We start from the raw sequence: 21,230 nt of genomic DNA, 5'->3' as shown, positions 1-21,230 counted from the left end.
CAAAGCCCTGTGAATCTCTTCAGCTGATTCCTGCTGCTGGGGTCTCTTGGTTTTGCACACAAACCTGGGGCAGTTGACATTTCTGTGCCATGCAGTAAAGTGCATCTCGAGGCTCTTCATGCAGCAGAGCTGTGACTTACTCTTTGGCTTTTTGCAGATATATCCCTTTCTGAATGAGCAGACATTGGTGTTCCAGTAGCCAGTTAGTGCACACACTTCTCCACAGTCTTTGTACTTTCTGTTTGCAGGCTCTCCCAGTTGCCAGTTGGCAAAGCCCAGCCCAGATTTGTCTGTCCATGCCCACTCTCCTAATATTTGAAAGAAGCATAATAAGTAAACCAAAGGTTCAGACAGATGGAGCAAGCTGTGGTGGAGACAACAAGGACTGAAACCACAAAGAGAGTTAAATGCTGCTGAGAGCAGAGTCACAGAGTCACTAAGGTTGGAAAAGACCTTTAAGGGCATCAAGTCCAACCACAACCCAGCTGCCATGATCACCAAACTCTACCCTGCAGCACCACCTCTGCAGCTTCTTCAACACCCCCAGGCATGGGGACTCCACCACCTCCCTGGGCAGCCTGGCCCAACCCCTCACCACTCTTCCAGCAAAGAAATCTTTCCTCCTCTCCAACCTACCCCTCCCCTGGCACAGCTTCAGCACATTTCCTCTCATCCTAGCTCTGCTTGCTTGGCAGAAGAGACCAACCCCAGCCTCACCCCAGCCTCCTCTCAGGGAGCTGTGGAGAGCAATGAGCTCTCCCTCAGCCTTCTCTTCTGCACACTACACAACCCCAGCTCCCTCAGCTGCTCCTCACCAGCTCTGGTCTCCAAAGCCCTCAGCAGCCTCAGTGCTCTTCTTTGGACACCCTCCAGCCCCTCAATGTCTTTCTTACCCTGTGGCACCAGACCTGAGCCCAGGACTCAGGCTGCGGTAACAGCAGGGCCCAGTACAGGGTGACCATCACTGCCCTCCTCCTGCTGGCCACACTGCTTTTGACACAGGCCAGGATGCCTTTGGCCTTCTTGGCCACCTGGGCACACTTCTGGCTCTTGTTCAGCTGCTGTCCTCCAGCACCCCCAGATCCTTTTCCCCAGGCTGCTTTCCAGCCCCTCTGCCCCAAGCCTGCAGCCTTGCTTGGGGTTGTTGTGACCAAAGTGCAGGACCTGGCACTTGGCTTTGTTAAACCTCATCCCATTGGCCTCAGCCTATGGATCCAGCCTGGCCAGATCCCTCTGCAGAGCCTTCCTGCCCTCCAGCAGATCAGCACCCCCACTCAGCGTGGTGTCATCTGTGAACTTGCTGCAGGTGCCCTGATCCCCTCATCCAGAACACTGGGAAAGATGTTGAGAAGAGCTGGCCCAGCACTGAGCCCAGGGGGATGCCTCGTGGCCAGCTGCCAGCTGGGTTGCCCTCCATTCAGCACACACAGTTGCTTTCCTCTCAATCTCAGGAGATGTGGGGCTCACTGTTGAAGATATTACCTTCATCAGTCCTCTGCAGCCCAATCCAGAAGTTCAGTGATTTTCCATACAGTATCTTTATGGTGTCTGACAGAAAGTGTGCTTCAGTGTAGTCTCCTGCTGACACCAGGTTGGCACCTGAGAAACAGAAGGGTGAGCACAGCACAGCCTTGCATTTTGTCTTTTTACAGCTCAACTAATACACACAGAAAAGATTAGGGGAAAGACAACATAGATCACATTGATTTGTGCACAGAGTGATCACAGAACTGTCAGGGTTGGAAGGGACCTCAAGGATCAGCCAGGTCCAACCCCCTGCCATGGCCAGGGACATCCAGCCTGGCTGCAAACACCTCCAGGCAGGAGGCTTCCACCACCTCCCTGGGCAACCTCTGCCAGGCTCTCACCACCCTCATGGGGAAGAACTTCTTCCTCACAGCCAATCTCAATCTCCCCACTTCTACTTTTGCTCCATCCCCCCCAGTCCTATCCCTCCCTGACACCCCCAGAAGTCCCTCCCCAGCTTTCTTGGAGCCCCCTTCAGATCCTGGAAGGCCACAGGAAGGTCTCCTAGGAGCCTTCTCCTCTCCAGCCTGCACAACCCCAACTCCCTCATTCTGTCCTCAGAGCAGAGCAGCTCCAGCCCTCTGCTCCTCCTCGTGGCCCTTCTCTGGGCACCTTCCAGACAACATGCTGGTCTTGTTCTGGTTGTTGTGCTGCTGAGCTGCCCTTGGAGCTGTGAGCTGTATGGGTAACTGTGTTTGGTTTAAGCAGTAGCTTAAGTAGTATTGGAGGACAACAGGCTCTAAAATTACCCTCAAAATAATTAAAGAAGACTCTACACAGGATTGGATTGGCTAGAAATATGGAATGTATGGGAAGATAAAATGGAAGGTGGAAAGCAGTGCAAAGCATATGAAATACACAAACCCATAGCCTGGCCTAACACAGAACCCCATCACAGAATCACAGAATCAACCAGGCTGGAAGAGACCTCCATGATCCCACTGATCACCCAACCCTAACTAATCAACTAACCCATGGCACCAAGCACCCCATCCAGTCTCTTCCTAAACACCTCCAGGGATGGGGACTCCAACACCTCCCTGGGCAGCACATCCCAATGGCCAATCTCTCTCTCTATGAAGAACTTCTTCCTAACATCCAACCTAACCCTCCCCTGGCACAGCTTGAGACTGTGTCCTCTTGTTCTGGTGCTGCTTGCCTGGGAGAAGAGACCAACCCCCACCTGGCTACAACCTCCCTTCAGGGAGTTGGAGAGAGCAATGAGGTCTCCCCTGAGCCTCCTCTTCTGCAGGCTAAGCAACCCCAGCTCCCTCAGCCTCTCCTCACAGGGCTGTGCTCCAGACCCCTCCCCAGCTTTGTTGCCCTTCTCTGACAGAATTTAGTGGTGTTGTACAAACCATGCTCAGGAAGGTGAGCTGGAAAGCATCAGGTTGGAAATTTGAAAGCAATGAAAAGTTTGCTTAGCAATACCCTCCATTATTTTAGAATCATAGAATCACAGAATGATAGAGGTTGGAAGGGACCTCCAGCGATCACCCAGTCCAACCTCCCTGCCAGAGCAGGGGCACCCAGGGCAGGGCACACAGAACACATCCAGGTGGGGTTGGAAAGTCTCCAGAGCAGGAGACTCCACAGCCTCTCTGGGCAGCCTGCTCCAGGCCTCCAGCAGCCTCACACCAAAGAAGTTTCTCCTCATCTTGAGCTGGAACCTCCTGTGTTCCAGCTTGTGCCTCTTGTTCCTTGGCTTATTGCTGTGCACCACCCATAGAGCTTGGCCCCCTCTTCTTGCCCCCCACCCCTCAGCTATTGATAGACATTGCTCAGATCCCTCTCAGCCTTCTCCAGCCTGAACAGCCCCAGGGCTCTCAGTCTCTCTCCACAGGGGAGATGCTCAAGGCACTGTTGGTGTCTCATTGTATCTTAGGTCTCTCCATGACATAGCACTCACCTAGTCTGGCACATTCCTCACGAGCCTGAGACCAGGTTCTCTTTCTGGAGGCCTCAAAGTAGTAGCAGTGCCCATGGAAAGGTACCCAAGATGTGTGTCCTCTTGCTTCAGGGCATTTCCCAGGGAGTTGGGGGGGATCAGTAGGGGCCATTTCTGAGAAGAGATCAGATGGATCCAGTGATTCCATGACAGTGATTTCTCCCCTGGTGCCAGCAAGGCCACTCCAAACAGACTGTATGAGGTGTATCAGCGTAGGAGAAATGAACCATGAGGACACCAAGCTGTCCTCTGTGCTCAACATGCTGGAGGGAAGGGATGGCAATGCCATCCAGAGGGACCTGGACAGGTTTGAGAGGTGAGCCAATGCCAACCTCATATAGCTCAACGAGGCCAAGTGCAAGGTCCTGCACCCGGGTCAGAGCAATCCCAAGGACAAGCACAGGCTGCTCAGTGTGTGGATTGAGGGCATCCACCACCTCCCTGGGCAGCCTGTGCCAGTGCCTCACCACCCTCACTGCAAAGAATTTCTTCCTGATCTCCAGTCTCAATCTGCCCTCCTCAGGCTTCAATTCCTTGCTCCTCATCCTGTCACTACAAGTCCCTCCCCAGCCCTCCTGGAGCCCCCTTCAGGTACTGGAAGGCTGCTCCGAGGTCTCCCTGGAGCCTTCTCTTCTCCAGGCTGCACAGCCCCAACTCTCTCAGCCTGGCCCCACAGGGGAGGTTCTCAGCCCTCTGGTCACCCTCATGGCCTCCTCTGGACCTTCTCCAGCAGCTCCAGGTCCTTCTTGTGCTGGGGCCCCAGAGATGGAGGCAGTGCTGCAGGTGGGGTCTGAGCAGAGCAGAGCAGAGGGGCAGAATCCCCTCCCTGTGCTGCTGCTCTCCCTGCTCTGGCTGCAGCTCAGCACACAGCTGCCTGCTGGGCTGCCAGGGACCACTGCTGGCTCCTGGGGACTTTGTCACCACCTGACCCCCCCAAGGCCTTCTCCTGCAGGCTGCTCTTGAGCCACTGCTCACCCAGCCTGGATTTGTGCTTGGGGTTGCCCTGAGCCAGGAGCAGGACCTACAAGAAGGAATAGTCAATGAATTATCCAGTCCTTTGTTGCTTAGACTTTTGGTAGTTGTTATTATGAGTTGATTCACTTCTGGGAAGGGTTGAAGTCAAGATTATTTAGCTACTTGTATCTTCATGGGCAGGAGTCCATACATCCACACAGCCTCTAGTTAAAACATTGCTCTTGGATTGCTTACCAGCTGAATTTTTGCAGACAGAGAAGAGTTTGTCCTTGCAGGAAGCTGTCTTCCAGGTGCCATCAGTGTCCAGGTAAACACATGCTAACCTCTGCTTTGGCTCCCCTCTGGCCCATTTGCTGTAACCTAATCTCCATCTGTCAGTCCATTGGTAATTGCCCTTGGTCTGGAAGCAAAATCTCTGTGGTAAGTTCCAAGTTGCTGAGAGTGACATAGAAGCATTGAACTGTCAGGGTTAGAAGGGACCTCAAGGATCAGCCAGTTCCATCCCCCCTGCCAGGGATGTCCCCCAGGGACACCTCACACTACAGCAGGTTACTCACAGCCACATCCAGCCTGGCTGCAAACACCTCCAGGGATGAGGCTTCTGGTGTCACAGCTGTGACATAGCTGCCACCCAGGCTCCTCAAGAGGACTCTCATGCAACCAGAATGGAATCACATGCTGATTTGTGTCCCCTTTTTGTGCCTGGAAACACTGACTGCAACCCAATGTACCTTATCCACAGATGTGAATGCAGAACGATTCTTCTGCCCTCCTAGAAGTAGCTAACATTAATGCAGGGCACTGCCAAGCATTGGGAAGGGGAAGGGGGAAAAGAAAGGGGCCATGAGATTGTATGAAACTAGGAGGCAGGTAAGAGATCCTGTTGGCATGACCACCTAAGAATCTGTGTCCTAGTTCTGAGCCAGCAGCTGCCCAGGGCAGAGGGACAGGAAAGATCTTTTAGCCCTTCCCAAGGAGTGAATGAAAAAGCTCCACACTGGGCTGGGAGTTCAAAGGGAAATTCTATTTACAAAGATACACAAAAGGCATTCAGGTAAAAGGAAAACATTCACAGGTTAGGCTCAGTTCTTCACCTGAGCCTACCAGGCCAGAGCCTTCCAGAGCCTGCCAGAAGCCTCCACCCCCCTCAGCCTCACAGCCCAGGAGCAGCCAAACTGCTGCCCCCAGCCCCAGGCTTCCCCAGGCCCTGGGCTGGGGCTGGAAATTCACTGCCAGCCAAGGCCAGGAGAAAGCCTCTGCCCCACACACCATAAGATAACAGCACAGGGCCTGAGAGGAGAGAAGAGAGAGAGCTTTGGCTGTGCACTGCCTGCAACAGAGAGAGAGAGGGAAACAGAGCAGAAGGACAGATTGCAATGTCCTGGGACAAGCTGCCTGTGCCCCTGGGGCTCTCCAGCCTCTGGAGGCCTTTTCCTTGTGGCTGTACCAATGAACTCTTGACTGCACTTAGCCTACAGCATGGTCTCTTGTTGCTCATGCTGTTCAGTTCTAGTCTCCTCCTTGACTTGCTTTAGGCATGTGCCACCTACCACTTCCACAGTCTCCTTCTCTGGAGGCATTCAAGGCCCACCTGGATGTGCTGCTGTGTGACCTGTGGTTATACCAATTAACTCTTAATTGCCCTTAACCCATAACAGTCTGTATGAAAGCTGGGGATGTGGGTGGGGGCATTCCTAAGAAGCAGCCCTGAGCAGCATGGCTTTTGTCATAGTTCTGGTGCCTGTGACTCACAGGCAAGAGTGTCACCTGCCAACACACACCTACCACCCAGGTGTTCACCCTCCCCTGCCACGCAGCTCAGGCAGGCACCTCACAGACAAAGGAGGCTAATTGCTTAATGGGAGCAATTACACTCATTGCATTTTCAAGTGAAAAGAAAAACATATCCATTGGATGGTGTGCAGCACAGCTCCAGGCTCCTGTCACTGATTTTTACCCCTGCTTCTGGCCACTGCTCTGTTGTGCTGCTCCTGCCATCAGTGGGAGTACTCTGCTAGAGTGTGTGGGCATGAACACAGCCCCAGGACAGACATTCCTTCCCAGGTCTCACACCTGTGACCTGAGCTCACTGAGGTGCATCAACACAAGGCAGCAGGGCAGGATGCATGGTTGGCTTTCTTCCCTGCAGTATCTTTTTGGTTAAAATAAACTCAAAATCTGAGAGCTTGTACAATTTATGTTGGAGGTTCATAGATTCATAGCTTCATTGGCTGGTTTGGCTTGGACCACCCACTTCTAACCCTCCTCCCACCTCCCACCAGCCCAGGCTGCTCAAGGCCTCATCCAACCTGGCCTTCAGCACCTCCATGGGGGAGGCAGCCACAGCCTCCCTGGGCAACCTGTGCCAGAGACTCACTGCCCTCACTGCAAAGAATTTCTTCCTAAGCTCCAGTCTCAATCTGCCCTTCTCAAGCTTCAATCCACTGCAAGCCCTTCTAAAAGGTCCCTCCCCAGCTCTCCTGTACCTCCCTTCAGGTACTGGAAGGCTGCTCTAGGGTCTCCCTGGAGCCTTCTCCTCTCTCAGCCTCTCCACAGTGGAGGCTCTCCAGCTCTTTGTGGCTTCCTCTGGACCTGCTCTAGTAGAATAGAATAGAATAAACCAGGTTGGAAGAGACCTTCAAGATCATCGTGTCCAACCTATCATCCAACACCACCCAAACAACTAACCCATGGCACCAAGCACCCTGTCAAGCCTCGCCCTGAACACCCCCAGCGACGGCGACCCCACCACCTCCCCAGGCAGCCCATCCCAATGGGCAATCACTCTCTGTGTAGAACTTACTCCTAACCTCCAGCCTAAACCTGCCCTGATGCAGCCTGAGACTGTGTCCTCTTGTTCTGGTACTGGTTGCCTGCTTGGTGCCATGGGTTAGTTGATTAGATGGTGTTGGGTGATGGGTTTGACACAATGATCTCTGAGGTCTTTTCCAACCTGGTTAATTCTATTCTGTTCTATTCTACTCCATTCCATTCCATTCCATTCCATTCCATTCCACTCCACTCCACTCCACTCCACTCCACTCCACTCCATTCCATTCTATATGATTTGCTTTGTGTTGAATTTTTGACATAGTTTTCTAACCTAAATCTTTTTATTTCAGTCACTGTTTGCATGAGACCTGGTTTCTTGAAATAAGGTCTAGGAATTTCATGTGGCCCTTGGAGCCATGGTTTAGTGGTCAGGAGGTGTTGGGTGACAGGTTGGACTTGACGATCTCTGAGGTCTTTTCCAACCTTTTTGATTCCATGATTGTATAAAGGCAGGTGAGGCCCACTGCCAGCATAGCTCCCTGCACAGAAGGGCTCTGTTCTTACCATGTTGCTGTTGAGACCAATCCAGAGAGGCTCTCTGTGTTCCTGGGCAAGCAAGAAGAGCAGTGCCTGGCTGTATGGGTCTAAGACACTGGCGAGCTCGGAGCCGTTGTTGTTGCAGCTTTTCCGGGCTTCCTCCCAGGACATTCTGGACCGGGTGACAGAATAGCTGACGCCACCAGAGCGGGCAGAAGCCAAGGCCAGTCCTGTTGCAGGTGGCTGAAAAAGCTCAGGATCTGTATGAATAAGGAAAAAAAAAACCCCAAGAACAGTTAAATCTGGAGGCTGCAGAGTTGACTTGAGTAACTCAGAAGCATCTTCACTATTCGCAAAGCTAGGCATGGAACACCCTCTCAGGAGCTGTCTCTAAGTAACAGCTTCCACACAGCAGCTCTGGGGGGAAGAAATACATTTCAAGGCTCTGAGAACTTTGTGATGGTGAATTCCTGGTGTCTTACATTGCAGAGGAAGATCCATAGAATAGTAGAGTCATAGAATGGTAGAGGCTGGAAGGGACCTCCGGAGATCACCCAGTACAGCCCCCCCTGCCAGAGCAGGAGCACCCAGGATAGGCTGCACAGGAACACATCCAGGTGGGGTTGGAAAGGCTCCAGAGCAGGAGACTCCACAACCTCTCTGGGCAGCCTGCTCCAGGCCTCCAGAACCCTCACACCAAAGAAGCTTCTCCTCATCTTGAGGTGAAATCTTCTCTGTTCAAGCCTGTATCTATTGTTCCTTGGCTTATTGCTGTGCACCACCCATAGAGCTTGGCCCCCTCCACTTGACCCCCAGCCCTCAGCTATTGATAGACATTGATCAGATCCCTCTCAGCCTTCTCCTCTCCAGACTAAACAGCCCCAGGGCTCTCAGTCTCTCTTCACAGGGGAGATGCTCAAGTCCCCTAAGCATCCTCCTGGCTCTCCCTTGGACTCTCCCCAGCAGGTCTCTGTCTCTCTGGAACTGGGGAGCCCAGCACTGGACACAGGATTGCAGCTGTGGTCTCAGCAGGGCAGAGCAGAGGGCGAGCAGAGCCTCCCCAGCCCTGCTGGCCACACTTTTCCTGCTGCAGCCCAGGATGCCATTGGCTCTCTTGGCCCCCAGAGCACATTGCTGTCCCAACAAGGGCACATTGCTGTCCCATGGATAACTTATTGCCCACTAGGATGCTCCCCTCACAAAAACCCAACCCTGATCAAACCAAACCAACCAACCAACAAAACCCCAACAAAAACCCCCCAACCCAACCAACAAACAAAACCCCCAACAAATAACCCAACCCAGCCCCAAACCAGCCAAGCCTGATCTCCAGCATGGCAAACAAGAAGATGGTAGTACAGAACCCACCACTTTTCTTCTGGCATAGGTACCCTAAGGCTTTGTAGCACTCCTTGTTGTCCCATTTTCCTATGTCCTCAGCAGGACCTTTCTTCAGAGAAACACAATCAAACTGTTGGAGTAAGGGAAAGACCATGAGTGCATTGACACCAGAGGCTGTAAAGCAAAGTGCTGTCACCCACAGGCTAGTTGCATTACTACTTTTTTTTCCTTTCCATAGAATCCCAGAATCATTCAGGCTGGAAAAGACCCTCAGGAGCACCAAGTCCAACCACTGACCCTACTCTGCAAGACTCACCCCTAAACCATAGCCCAAGCACCACATCCAAATCACCTTGAAACACAGCCAGGCTTGGGGACTCCACCACCTCCCTGGGCAGCCTCTGCCAATCCCTGACCACTCTGGCTGGGAACAAATGTTTCCTACTGCCCAGTCTACCCCTGCCCTGCTGCAGCTTGAGGCCATTCCCTCTTGTTCTGTCACTAATCACCTGGGAGAAGAGACCAGCACCAAGCTCTCCACAACCTCCTTGCAGGGAGCTGTAGACAGCCAGGAGGTCTCCCCTCAGCCTCCTCTCTTTCACACTAACCATCCCCAGCTCCTTCAGTCACTCCTCACAAGATTTCTTCTCCAGGCCCTTCCCAGCTTCCTTGCCCTCCTCTGCCCTGGCTCCAGCACCTCCACATCTCTCTGGCATTGAGCTGCCCAACCCTGGACACAATACTCCAGCTGTGGCCTGCCCAGAGCTGAGTCCCAGGGGACAATCCCCTCCCTGCTGCTGCTGGACACAGCATTGCTGATCCCAGCCAGGAGGCCTTTGGCTTTCTTGGCCCCCTGGGCACACTGCTGGCTCCTCTTCAACTGCTTGGCCATCAGCACCCCCAGGTCCCTTTCTGCCAGCAGCTTTCAGCCACACTGCCCCAAGCCTGCAGCCTTGCTTGGGGTTGTGCCCCAAGGGCAGGACCTGGCCCTTGGCCTTGTTGAAGCTCCTCCTGTTGATGTTGGCCATGGATCCAACCTATCCAAGTCCCTCTGCAGTCCCTCCCTGCCCTGGTGCAGATCAACTCTCCACCTAACCTGGTGTCACCTGTGAGCTTGCTGCTGACACACTCTGTGTCTTCATCAGGGGCACCAAGAAAGATGTGAAACAGAAGTGGTCCCAGCCCTGAGCCCTGAGCAGCACCACTTGTGCCTGGCTGCCAGCTGGATTTACCTCCCTTGAGCACCACTCTGGGCCCTTTTCCCAGCCAGGGCTTTAGCCAGCTGAGCATTGCTCAGCCAGGCCAGGAGCAGCCAATTTGTCCAGGAGAATTCTGTGGGGGACAGTGTCAAAGGATTTTGAAAGCCTTTTGGATTCTGCAATTCTTGGGTTTGTATTGGAGCTCTGGAAACAGCCTCCTATCCTCTTCTGTCCTTTCTGTCCTCTTCTGCCATGGTACTGGCTTGTAAACCTTTGTCCTCTCCAGCTCAGCTTGCTTGCTCACACAGCTGTCTTCCAGGGGAGGTGCTTGGCAGGCACTGTTGTGTTCCAGCAGGTTCTGGCACACCTCCTGCCCTGCCTAATGAGTGACTGGCAGAGTTTTTGGAAGAGGGAGCAAATACAAATAAATTAGAGTCACAGAAACAGAGAATGGCTCAGGTTGGAAGGGACCTTAGAGATCATCTACTCCAACCTCCCCACCATGGGCAGGGACACCTCTCAATTAGTCTCATCCAACCAGGCCTTGAACACCCCCAGGAGGAGGCAGCCACAGCCTCTCTGAGCAACCTGTGCCAGAGTCTCACCACCCTCACACTGAAGAACTTCTTCCTCAGCTCCTGTCTAACCCTACAAACCATTCCCCCTTGGCCTGCCTATAGACCTTCACACATGTTTGGGTTTTTTCCCCACGCTGACATCTTCCAGGAGCATTATTTGAGCTACAGCAAAGTACAGCCATGTGGTGTCTTGTGTCCTACACACCTTCCTGCATGTCACACATTCACAGACTATGCTGGATTGAAAGGGACCCTCAAAGGTCATCTTGTGCCATCCCCCTGCAGGGACACATCCAGCTGGATCAGGCTGCCCAGGGCCAGAGCAAGTCTGATCTTGAATGTCTCCAGGGATGGGACCACAACCACATCCCTGGGCAAGCTGTTCCAGTGTGTTACCAGTGATGGCCAGGCTAGGTGATCCTGGCTAGAAGAGAAAGAGCAGAATGAATTGGCTTGGGTGCAGGCTAAGTTTGTTGTAGGTGTGATTTCTGGGTTCTCTAGAGGTTTGGATACCAAAATGGAGGGAGGATGGACAGGAGGTGGAATGGCTTTGTATGTAGGGCAAGTTCCATCAGCAAGATGCAGCAATAAATAGGAGAAAGGCAATGTGAGACACTGGCACAGGCTGCCCAGGGAGGCTGGGGATGCCTCCTCCCTGGAGGTCTTCAAGGAGAGGTTGGATGAGGCCTTGAGCAACCTGGGCTGGTGGGAGGTGTCCCTGCCCATGGCAGGGGGTTGGAACTGGATGATCTTGATGTTCCCTTCCAGCCCAAAACAGTCTATGAGTCTGTGGATGTGGTTGTGCAGATCTCTGTTGGTCTGAGTGTGTAGAATGCTGTTGGACTTACAGCACTCAGGGGGCTCATTTCAGTGCCAGCAGTGGAGAGGCTGCACTGGGTTGGACAGTGGCTGATATCTACTGGCCCTCAGCAATTCAACTCTGATTTTCAATAGGAAAAAAGTAGGAAAAAACCCTTAAACTCTTTCATCTTTCATCCTGTCCTCCTTCCTTTTCAAACCCAAACATGAAGATGTTTCCAGTGTGTGCTAACAGCTCCAGTGTGGCAATTCTATTCTCTACAAACTGAAAGAGCAAATTCACAGGATCACAGAACTGTCAGGGCTGGAAGGGACCTCAAGGCTCAGCCAGTTCCAACCCCCCTGCCATGGCCAGGGACACCTCACACTACAGCAGGTTGCTCACAGCCACATTCAGCCTGGCTGCAAACACCTCCAGGCAGGAGGCTTCCACCTCCTCCCTGGGCACTGCATTGAAAAAGGCAAGCTTTATTCAGTCCACCCAATCTTACAATCATAGAATCAACCAGGTTAGAAAATACCTCAGAGATTACCAAGTCCAACCTTTTATCTAATACCCAACACCTCCTGACAACTAAACCATGGCTCCAAGTGCCACATCCAAGCCTTTCTTGAACACTCCAGTGATCGGACTCCACCACCTCCCTGGGCAGCACATCCCCATGGCCAATCTCTCTTGCTGGGAAGAACTTCTTCCTCACCTCCAGCCTAAACCTCCCCTGGCACAGCTTGAGACTCTGTCCTCTTGTTCTGGTGCTGCTTGCCTGGGAGAAGAGACCAACCCCCACCTGGCTACAACCTCCCTTCAGGTAGTTGCAGAGAGCAAGAAGGTCTCCCTTGAGCCTCCTCTTTTCCTCTCTTTATTCAATCCATCCATTGCTGCAGCTTGGACAAATTCCTTGCAAGATTGCAGCAATGCCATTCTGTGCTCTGAGAGGGCTCTGAAAGCATTCCAACACTGACATTGCTAATTGCTAGTCCCGGTGTGAAGGCAGATGAAGAGCCTGGGGAGAAGACTGAGGCATCATCTGCAGCTAAGAATAGAATAGAATAGAATAGAATAGAATAGAATAGAATAGAATAGAATAGAATAGAATAGAATAGAATAGAATAGAATAGAATAGAATAGAATAGAATAGAATAAACCAGGTTGGAAGAGACCTTCAAGATCATTGTGTCCAACCTATCATCCAACACCACCTAATCAGCTAACCCATGGCACCAAGCACCCTATCAAGTCTCCTCCTGAACACCTCCAGTGATGGTGACTCCACCACCTCCCTGGGCAGCCCATCCCAATGGGCAATCACTCTCTCTGTGTAGAACTTCTTCCTAACATCCAGCCTAAGCCTCCCCTGGCACAGCTTGAGACTGTGTCCTCTTGTTCTGGTGCTGGTTGCCTCCCTGGGAGAAGAGACCAACCTCTGCCTGTCTACAACCTCCCTTCAGGGAGTTGTAGAGAGCAAGAAGGTCTCCCCTGAGCCTCCTCTTCTCCAGGCTAAGCAACCCCAGCTCCCTCAGCCTCTCCTCACAGGGCTGTGCTCCAAGCCCCTCACCAACTTTGTTGCCCTTCTCTGGACATGCTCCAGCAAGTCAACCTCCTTCTGGAACTGATGTTGCTCATCAGATTAGTCTTGAGGAAATGAATGGAATGGAATGGAACGGATTGGAATAGAATAGAGTAGAATAGAATAGAGTAGAATAGAATAGAGTAGAATAGAATAGAATAGAATAGAATAGAATGGAATGGAATGGAATGGAATGGAATGGAATGGGAGTCCACCTCAAGAGGGTTGAACATATTTAGAGAGTTTTATTGCTTGTTGATATGGTTTTATTGTTTTAAACTATGTTTTTTTTTTATTGGGATATAGAACAGAAAAGAATAAACCAGGTTGGAAAAGAAAAGACCTTTGAGATCACCAAGTCCAACCTATCACCCAACACCATCTAATCAACTCAACCATGGCACCAAGTGCCTCATCCAGGCTCTGCCTAAACACCTCCAGGGATGGGGACTCCACCACCTCCCTGGGCAGCACATCCCAATGGGCAGTCAGTGGACACTGAGTGGTATTTACCTGTTGGAGGTTGTGGCCATCCTCTGGGTGCAGAGAGTCGAAGAGAACACGATCTCCATCTTTGGGGGAATCTGGAGCCCAGTTTTTGTAGGAGACAGCACTTCCATCAGACCAGATGAAGTTGAGTTCACTGGTTATATCATTCAAGCCAATCCAGGGCTCAAGGAAAACATTCTTCAGCTGGAGAGTGAGAAAGGCTGGAGAAAAGCCAGTGGGAAGAAAGGGGGACATTGCATGTCATCAGCGAGGTCAACATGAGGAGGAACTTCTTCATTGTGAGGGTCCCAGAGGCCTGGAGCAGGCTGCCCAGAGAGGTTGTGGAGTCTCCTTCTCTGGAGCCTTTCCAGCCCTGTCTGGATGTGTTCTCGTGCTGGATTCTATGGTCCTTCCAACCCCAAACATCCTGAGAGCCTGTGAAGTGCTCTCTGCTGCCTGTTACAGCCCTGCACTCTACCTTGTTCTTGCTCACTGTGGATGCTTGCCAGATCTCCTCCAAGGTCCAGACACCTTCTCCTTGCAGTATTCCAGTTCACATAGGCATAGCTAAAGAATTTGTAACACTAGGGCAAAATGAGTAGAGACTGTGAGACAGCAAAAGGAATTTAGGTCTGAATTTTGTGTAGATCAGAGCTACCATACCTTGTTTTTAAAGAAAAGCCAGTTTTCAGGACAGCCTCCAGGAGGTGAAGGCACTGCTGAAGGAGGTAGTTGGTTTTCAGCCCTTTTGTGCCTCTGGCAGATATAGCCATTGGAAAAACCACAGTTGACATCATTCCACAGGCCTGAAATGAAGGTAGATGTGGGAAATCAGACACTGAATAAGACTGAAGCTTGTGGGAGTGTGTACTGGCTTCTGTGCTTGTAGGTTCTACAGGAAGCTGCCTGGGAATGGGAGATCATCCCCCTGTGCTCAGCACTGGGGAGGCCACCCCTAGAGGGCTGTGTTCAGCTCTGGGCCCTCCCTGCAGGAAGGACACTGAGGGGCTGGAGCCTGTGCAGAGCAGGGCAGGCAGGCTGGAGAAGGGCCTGGAGCCCCTGGGCTAGAGGAGGGGCTGAGGGAGCTGGGGGGGTTGAGGCTGGAGAAGAGGAGGCTGAGGGAGACCTCCTTGCTCTCTGCAGCTCCCTGCAGGGAGGTTGCAGTGAGGAGGGGACAGCCTCTGCTCCTTGGTGGCAAGGGCCAGGAGCAGAGGCAATGGTTGCAAGCTGCCCCAGGGGAGGTTCAGGCTGGCTGCTAGGAAATCTTTCTTGCCTGGAAGGGTTCTGAGGCCTTGGAATGTTGTGCCCAGGGCAGTGCTGGAGTCCCCATCCCTGGAGGTGTTGAAGCAGTGTGTGGAGCTGGTGCTTAGGGCCATGGTTTGGTGCTGAGCCTGCAGTGCTGGGTGGGGGTTGGGCTGGCTGAGCCTGGAGGTCTCTTCCAATTAAAGATATTATTGTATAATATGCTTCAGCTCAGCTCTGCCTCCCATCACCTCTGCTCTCACTGTGGGAGGAGTGGAAATATAAGATGGCAGCTCCATGATGTCTGAGTGGAACTCAGCTGAAGAGTTGTGTGGCAGTGAGATAGGTAAGTGTAAAGCAAGAGCTCCCCAGTGCGAGCACTACGGAACGCTCAGCTCCAGGGGGGCCTGCTCTTTTGCTAACTGGTCTCTAATTATTTTTGGAAAGCCCAGGTGGCTGTGAATGGGACCTACACTGAGGTCTGGAGCCCTCTGCATAGGAAGGACTTGGACCTGATGGAGAGGGTCCAGAGGAGGCCATGAAAATGAGCAGGGGGTTGGAGCAGCTCTGCTATGAGGACAGGCTGAGGGAGCTGGGGGTGTGCAGCCTGGAGAAGATAAAGCTTCAGGGAGACCTAAGAGCAGCCTGCCAGGACCTGAAGGGGGCTGCCAGAAGGCTGCAGAGAGACTGTTTGCAAAGGCCTGCAGGGACAGGACCAGGGGCAATGGCTTCAGACTAGAGCAGAGCAGATTGAGATTGGATGTGAGGAACAAGTTCTGCACCAGGAGGGTGGTGGAACACCATGCAAGGTGAGGCTGGGCAGGCCTGTGGGCAGCCTGATCTAGTGGAGGATGTCCCTGCTGAATGCAGGGGGTTGGACTGGATGAGCTGTGGAGGTCCCTTCTGAGCTGGACCATTCCATGATTCTATGATTCTCTACTCTTTCTGCAGCTGCACCATCAGTGATCACATTGTCCCTGCAGCTCTCATTCAACCCAAGCTCTTACATTCCACCACTGAGGCTGACTTTGCCAAAGGAGAGCCCTCAGCTTGACTAACTCTCCAGTGGCATGCACATGGCCCCAGGCTGCTGAAGGAGAATGAATCAAAGCTGCCAAGATTGACTTTTAACAAATGGGAATAGCAGCAGCCATCAACATCTGTGTGCTGTAAGCAGCTGTGGAACTCACCATCCTCTTTATTTAAGACTACACAGTTTTCTAACCCATGTGAAAAGCTGGGCTGATTCTCTGCCCAGGCTGTGTAATTCACTGGGCTGCCATCCATCCATCTGGAAAAAGGACAAGAGCAAACCCTTCAGACAAAGCCATTTTAAGATACTAAAAACATTAATTTATTTCAAGTGCAGCTTAACCTGGCTCTAAATTCAGTCTCCATCAGCTTTGAAAGACCTTAACCTATGGCAAACTTCTGTGGCCAAGCCAAAGAGCAAACCCCAGCTGTATTTTGGTTAGGCATGGATACCTAGAGAATAGGCTGAACATGAGCCAGCAGTGTGCCCAGGGGGCCAAGAAGGCCAAGGGCATCCTGGTCTGCATCAGGAACAGTGTGGCCAGCAGGAGCAGGGAAGTCCTTGTGCCTTGTGCTCAGCACTGGTTAGGCCACACCTTGAGTCCTGTGTCCAGTTCTGGGCCCCTCAGTTTAAGAAGGACATTGAGAGACTTGAAGGTGTCCAGAGAAGGGCAACAAGGCTGGGGAGAGGCCTTGAGCACAGCCCTGTGAGGAGAGGCTGAGGGAGCTGGGGTTGCTTAGCCTGGAGAAGAGGAGGCTCAGGGGAGACCTCATTGCTCTCTGCAACTCCCTGAAGGGAGGTTGTAGCCAGGTGGGGGTTGGTCTCTTCTCTCTAGCAACCAGCACCAGAACAAGAAGACACAGTCTCAAGCTGTGCCAGGGGAGGTTTAGGCTGGAGGTGAGGAGAAAGTTCTTCCCAGCAAGAGAGGCTGGCCATGGGAATGTGCTGCCCAGGGAGGTGGTGGAGTCACCATCCCTGGAGGTGTTTAAGAGGAGGCACTTGGAGCCATGGTTTAGGTGATTAGATGCTGCTGGGTGAGAGGTTGGACTCAATGATCTCTGAGGTCTTTTCCAACCTGGTTAATTCTATTCTATTCTATATCCCAATAAAAACCATAGTTTAAAGTAATAAACCCATATTAACAGGTAATAAAACTCTCTGAATATGTTCAACTGTCTTGCAGTGGTCTCTCCAGGAGGAACTCTGGAAGTACAAAGCTCCTGCAGCTGCTCCTTATGGATCTTCATGGAGCTGGTTTACCTACCTCAGCTGGTGATAGGAAGGCTGAGTTAATCCTATGAGGTAGGAGTTCACTTTGCCATTTTTCAAGACCTAAACACACACAAAAAAATTGTACTTTCATTTAATGCTTTCTAACATTTAGAAGCAGAGAATGCTTTGGATTGGAAAGGACCTTAAAGCTCATCCAGTTCCAACCCCCCTGCCATGGGCAGGGACACCTCCCACCAGCCCAGGTTGCTCAAGGTCTCATCCAGCCTGGCCTTGAACACCTCCAGGGAGGAGGCAGCCAGAGCCTCCCTGGGCAGCCTGTGCCAGTGTCTCACCACCCTCACTGCAAAGAATTTCTTCCTCATCTCCAGCCTAAATCTGCCTTCATCAAGCTTCAATCCATTGCCCCTCATACTATATCCTCAAGCCCTTCTAACAGGCCCCTCCCCAGCTCTCCTCTAGCTTCCTTCAGGTGCTGTAAGGCAGCTCTAAGATCTCCCTGGAGCCTTCTCTTCTCCAGGCTGAAGAGCCCCAACTCTCCCAGCCTGTCCCCACAGGGGAGGTGCTCCAGTCCTCTGATCATCTTCAGGGCTCTCCTCTGCCTCAGGCAACATCTATGTCCCTGAAACACATGCTGCAGGAAAGCTAATGCAGGAAGCTCCTGACCTGGAGCAGGCACAGCCTTCCTTTCATCTGGTCATCAACACAATGATGTGACCACCAGAGCCACACTGGCAGTAGCCTTAGGCCCCAGCCCTGGAGATACTCAAGGTGAGGCTGGACAAGGCTCTGGGCAACCTGATCTAGGGGAGGATGTCCCTGCTGAGTGCAGGGGGTTGGGCTGGATGAGCTCTGGAGGTCCCTTCCAGCCCAGAGCATTCCATGATTCTGATTCTATGATTCTGTGCATCAGTGGGTTCTAGAACATGACACCCAGCTGAGAGGTCACCAGCAAACAGGAGGACTCTCTGCTTGGTCTACCCTTAAACTAATGGCTCATCATAGTGGGTCATGGGCAGAACTCTGGATTGGAACAGGTAGGAATATCCTCCCCAGCAACTCTGGATTGGAACAGAAGAATACAACCCCCCCAGCAGCTCTAGATTGGAACAGGCAGGAATATCCCCCCCAGCAACTCTGGATTGGAACAGAAGAATACAACCCCCCAGCAGCTCTAGATTGGAACAGGCAGGAATATCCCCACCAGCAACTCTGGATTGGAACAGAATAATACAAATCCCCCAGCAAGTCTAGATTGGAACAGAAGAATCCCCCCCCAGCAACTCTAGATTGCAACAGACAAGACTTTACCCCCCTTAGCATGTCTGGATTAGAACAGACAAGACTCTTTCACCCCTAGCAACTCTAGACTAGAACAGACAAGATTATACCCCCCCTAGCAAGTATAGACTAGAACAGACAAGATTATTCCCCCCTAGCAAGGCTAGACTAGAACAGACAAGATTATACCCCCCTAGCAAGTCTAGCCTAGAACAGACAAGACTGTACCCCCCTAGCAAGTCTAGACTAGAACAGACAAGACTGTACCCCCCTAGCAAGTCTAGACTAGAACAGACAAGACTCTTTCCCCGCTAGCAAGGCTAGACTAGAACAGACAAGACTTTTCCCCCTAGCAAGTGTAGCCTAGAACAGACAAGACTCTTTCCCCCCTAGGCAAGGCTAGACTAGAACAGACAAGACTATCCCCTTCTAGCAAGACTAGACTAGAACAGACAAGACTGTACCCCCCTAGCAAGTCTGGACTAGAACAGACAAGACTGTACCCCCCTAGCAAGTCTAGCCTAGAACAGACAACACTATTTCCCCGCTAGCAAGCCTAGCCTAGAACAGACAAGACTATACCCCCTAAAAAGTCTAGCCTAGAACAGACAAGACTTTCCCCCCTAGCAAGCCTAGCCTAGAACAGACAAGAGCCTCCCCCCCAGCACATGGCAATTCCTTTGCCCTTGTTCTCCAGAGTAACTCTCCGTTCAATTGTTTTGCTTTTTGCACGGCCCCTGTGAATCACTGGTGACAAATGTGGGGCTGTGGTGCTCCAGGCCCCTTCTCCTGTCCTTCCCCAGCCTGTGCACAGGCTCTGAAGGCTGCCTGGTGCCCAGGGGCTGGCTCTGCTCTTACATATCTCCAGAGGAATTTCCGCTGGCTGTTGTCGCCGATGGTGGCGAGCTCGCCGTGGCTGCTCCTGCAGAAGGCTCTGGCTTGCTCCATGGAGGCAGTTTCTTGGCTCAGGAAGTATTGCTTGTCTCCATGGACCACCCAGCCATCTTCTGTGACTTCGTAGGCTGCAACACAGGGGAGGAATCAGCCTTCCTCCCAGCTCCTACCCACAGCTGGGGGCATTCCCCAGGGCCGCTCTGTAGATGAGAGACGATTGGCACCGCCTGGGGCTGCTGCTTTGGAGAACCCATAGGGCTGAGTCCTGCAGGAGGAGCAGGGAGGGGCAGGGGGGGGCTGGAGAATTGCAATGTTGTTATCCAGTCCCCAAATTCTGCTCTCTCTTTGTAAGTTGGCAGCAAGGCCAACTCAGTCTCTTTTCTCCCTCCTTGCATCTCCCTAGAGGGAGTCCCTTATCTGGTAACAAGGGGGAGGAGGCCTCTTGGTGGTATTCAGAACCCTGACTGCACAATCTTGGCCTGTTTAGGCCTAATGGAAGGGAGACAATGGGGTTGGGGGGAGAGAAAAGGAGCTCAGGGACTTGTGGTTTAGTCTGGCTGGGGGAAGGATTTTGGGGGCTTTCAGGCATCCTGTATCTGTATTAGGTGTGAAGGATTCATGTGCTCTGTATTTGCCTCTATATCACAGGCTCACAGGGTGTCAGGGGTTGGAAGGGACCCAAAGAGATCTTCCAGTCCAACCCCCTGCCAGAGCAGGACCATGGAATCCAGCACAGGTCACACAGGAACACATCCAGACAGGGCTGCAAAGGCTCCAGAGAAGGAGACTCCACAACCTCTCTGGGCAGCCTGCTCCAGGGCTCTGGGACCCTCACAGTCAAGAAGTTCCTCCTTGTGTTGAGGTGGAACCTCCTATGCTGCAGCTTACATCCATTGCTCCTTGGCCTATCCCAGGGCACAGTGAGCAGAGGCTGTCCCTGTCCCTTCCTTCCTGACCCCCAGCCCTCAGCTATCGATAGACATTGATCAGATCCCTCTCAGCCTTCTCCTCTCCAGACTGAACAGCCCCAGGGCTCTCAGCCTCTCCTCCCCAGGCAGTGCTCCAGGCCCCATAGCATCCTTGTAGCCCTCCCTTGGACTCTCTGCAGCAGATCCCTGTCCCTCCTGAGCTGGGGAGCCCAGAACTGGATGCAGTATTCCAGGTGAGGTCTCAGCAGGGCAGAGCAGAGGGGGAGGAGAACCTCCCTGGCTCTGCTGGCCACACTCCTCTGAATGCCCCCCAGGACCCCATTGGCCTTCTTGGCCCCCAGGGCACATTGCTGTCCCATGCAGAACTTGCTGCCCACCAGCACTCTCAGGTCCCTCTCCATGGGGCTGCTCTCCAGCAGGTCACCTCCCAACCTGTCCTGCTGCAGTTTATTCTTCCTGCCCAGGTGCAGGACTCTGCAAAACCTCATTGGGTTCCTCTCTGCCCAGCTCTCAGCCTGTCCAAGTCTCGCTGGATGGCTGCACAGCCTTCAGCTGTCTCAGCCAAGCCTCCCAGTCTGGTGTCATCAATAAGCCTGCTGAGCAGACTCTGCCTGCCTGCCTGCCTGTCTGTCTATTCCCTCATCAATGTCATTGATGAAGATGTTGAACAGCACTGGTCCCACCACTGACCCCTGGGGGACTCCACTGGTCACAGCTCTCCAGCTGGACCTGGCACCAATGACCACCACTCTTTGAACTCTGTCTGGTAACCAGTTCCTGATCCACCTTTCTGTCTGCTCTTCCATCCCACACTTGCTGAGCTTGCTCACTAGGATGCCATGGGAGGCAGTGTCAAAGGCCTTGCTGA

The 21,230-nt window shown here is 52.6% G+C and overlaps 1 protein-coding gene across 1 annotated transcript in view; it reads right to left on the bottom strand.

Annotated features, from left to right (window-relative positions):
• Window positions 1-21,230, bottom strand: part of LOC104310165 (macrophage mannose receptor 1) — a 54,862-nt gene that overhangs the window by 3,830 nt on the left and 29,802 nt on the right. Inside the window, exons 17-28 of the mRNA XM_054171240.1 lie at window positions 19,398-19,561; window positions 17,293-17,360; window positions 16,186-16,286; window positions 14,417-14,559; window positions 14,232-14,337; window positions 13,778-13,974; window positions 9,128-9,230; window positions 7,787-8,019; window positions 4,685-4,850; window positions 3,437-3,589; window positions 1,483-1,599; window positions 141-308 (exon numbers count right to left, since the gene is read on the bottom strand). Of these exons, the coding sequence (XP_054027215.1) occupies window positions 141-308; window positions 1,483-1,599; window positions 3,437-3,589; window positions 4,685-4,850; window positions 7,787-8,019; window positions 9,128-9,230; window positions 13,778-13,974; window positions 14,232-14,337; window positions 14,417-14,559; window positions 16,186-16,286; window positions 17,293-17,360; window positions 19,398-19,561 (1,719 nt within the window). The remainder of the gene's footprint in view (window positions 1-140; window positions 309-1,482; window positions 1,600-3,436; window positions 3,590-4,684; window positions 4,851-7,786; window positions 8,020-9,127; window positions 9,231-13,777; window positions 13,975-14,231; window positions 14,338-14,416; window positions 14,560-16,185; window positions 16,287-17,292; window positions 17,361-19,397; window positions 19,562-21,230) is intronic.

Source organism: Dryobates pubescens, chromosome 21, assembly GCF_014839835.1.
Source record: "Dryobates pubescens isolate bDryPub1 chromosome 21, bDryPub1.pri, whole genome shotgun sequence".
Lineage (NCBI taxonomy): Eukaryota > Metazoa > Chordata > Aves > Piciformes > Picidae > Dryobates > Dryobates pubescens.
This window is presented reverse-complemented; position numbering and strand designations above follow the sequence as displayed.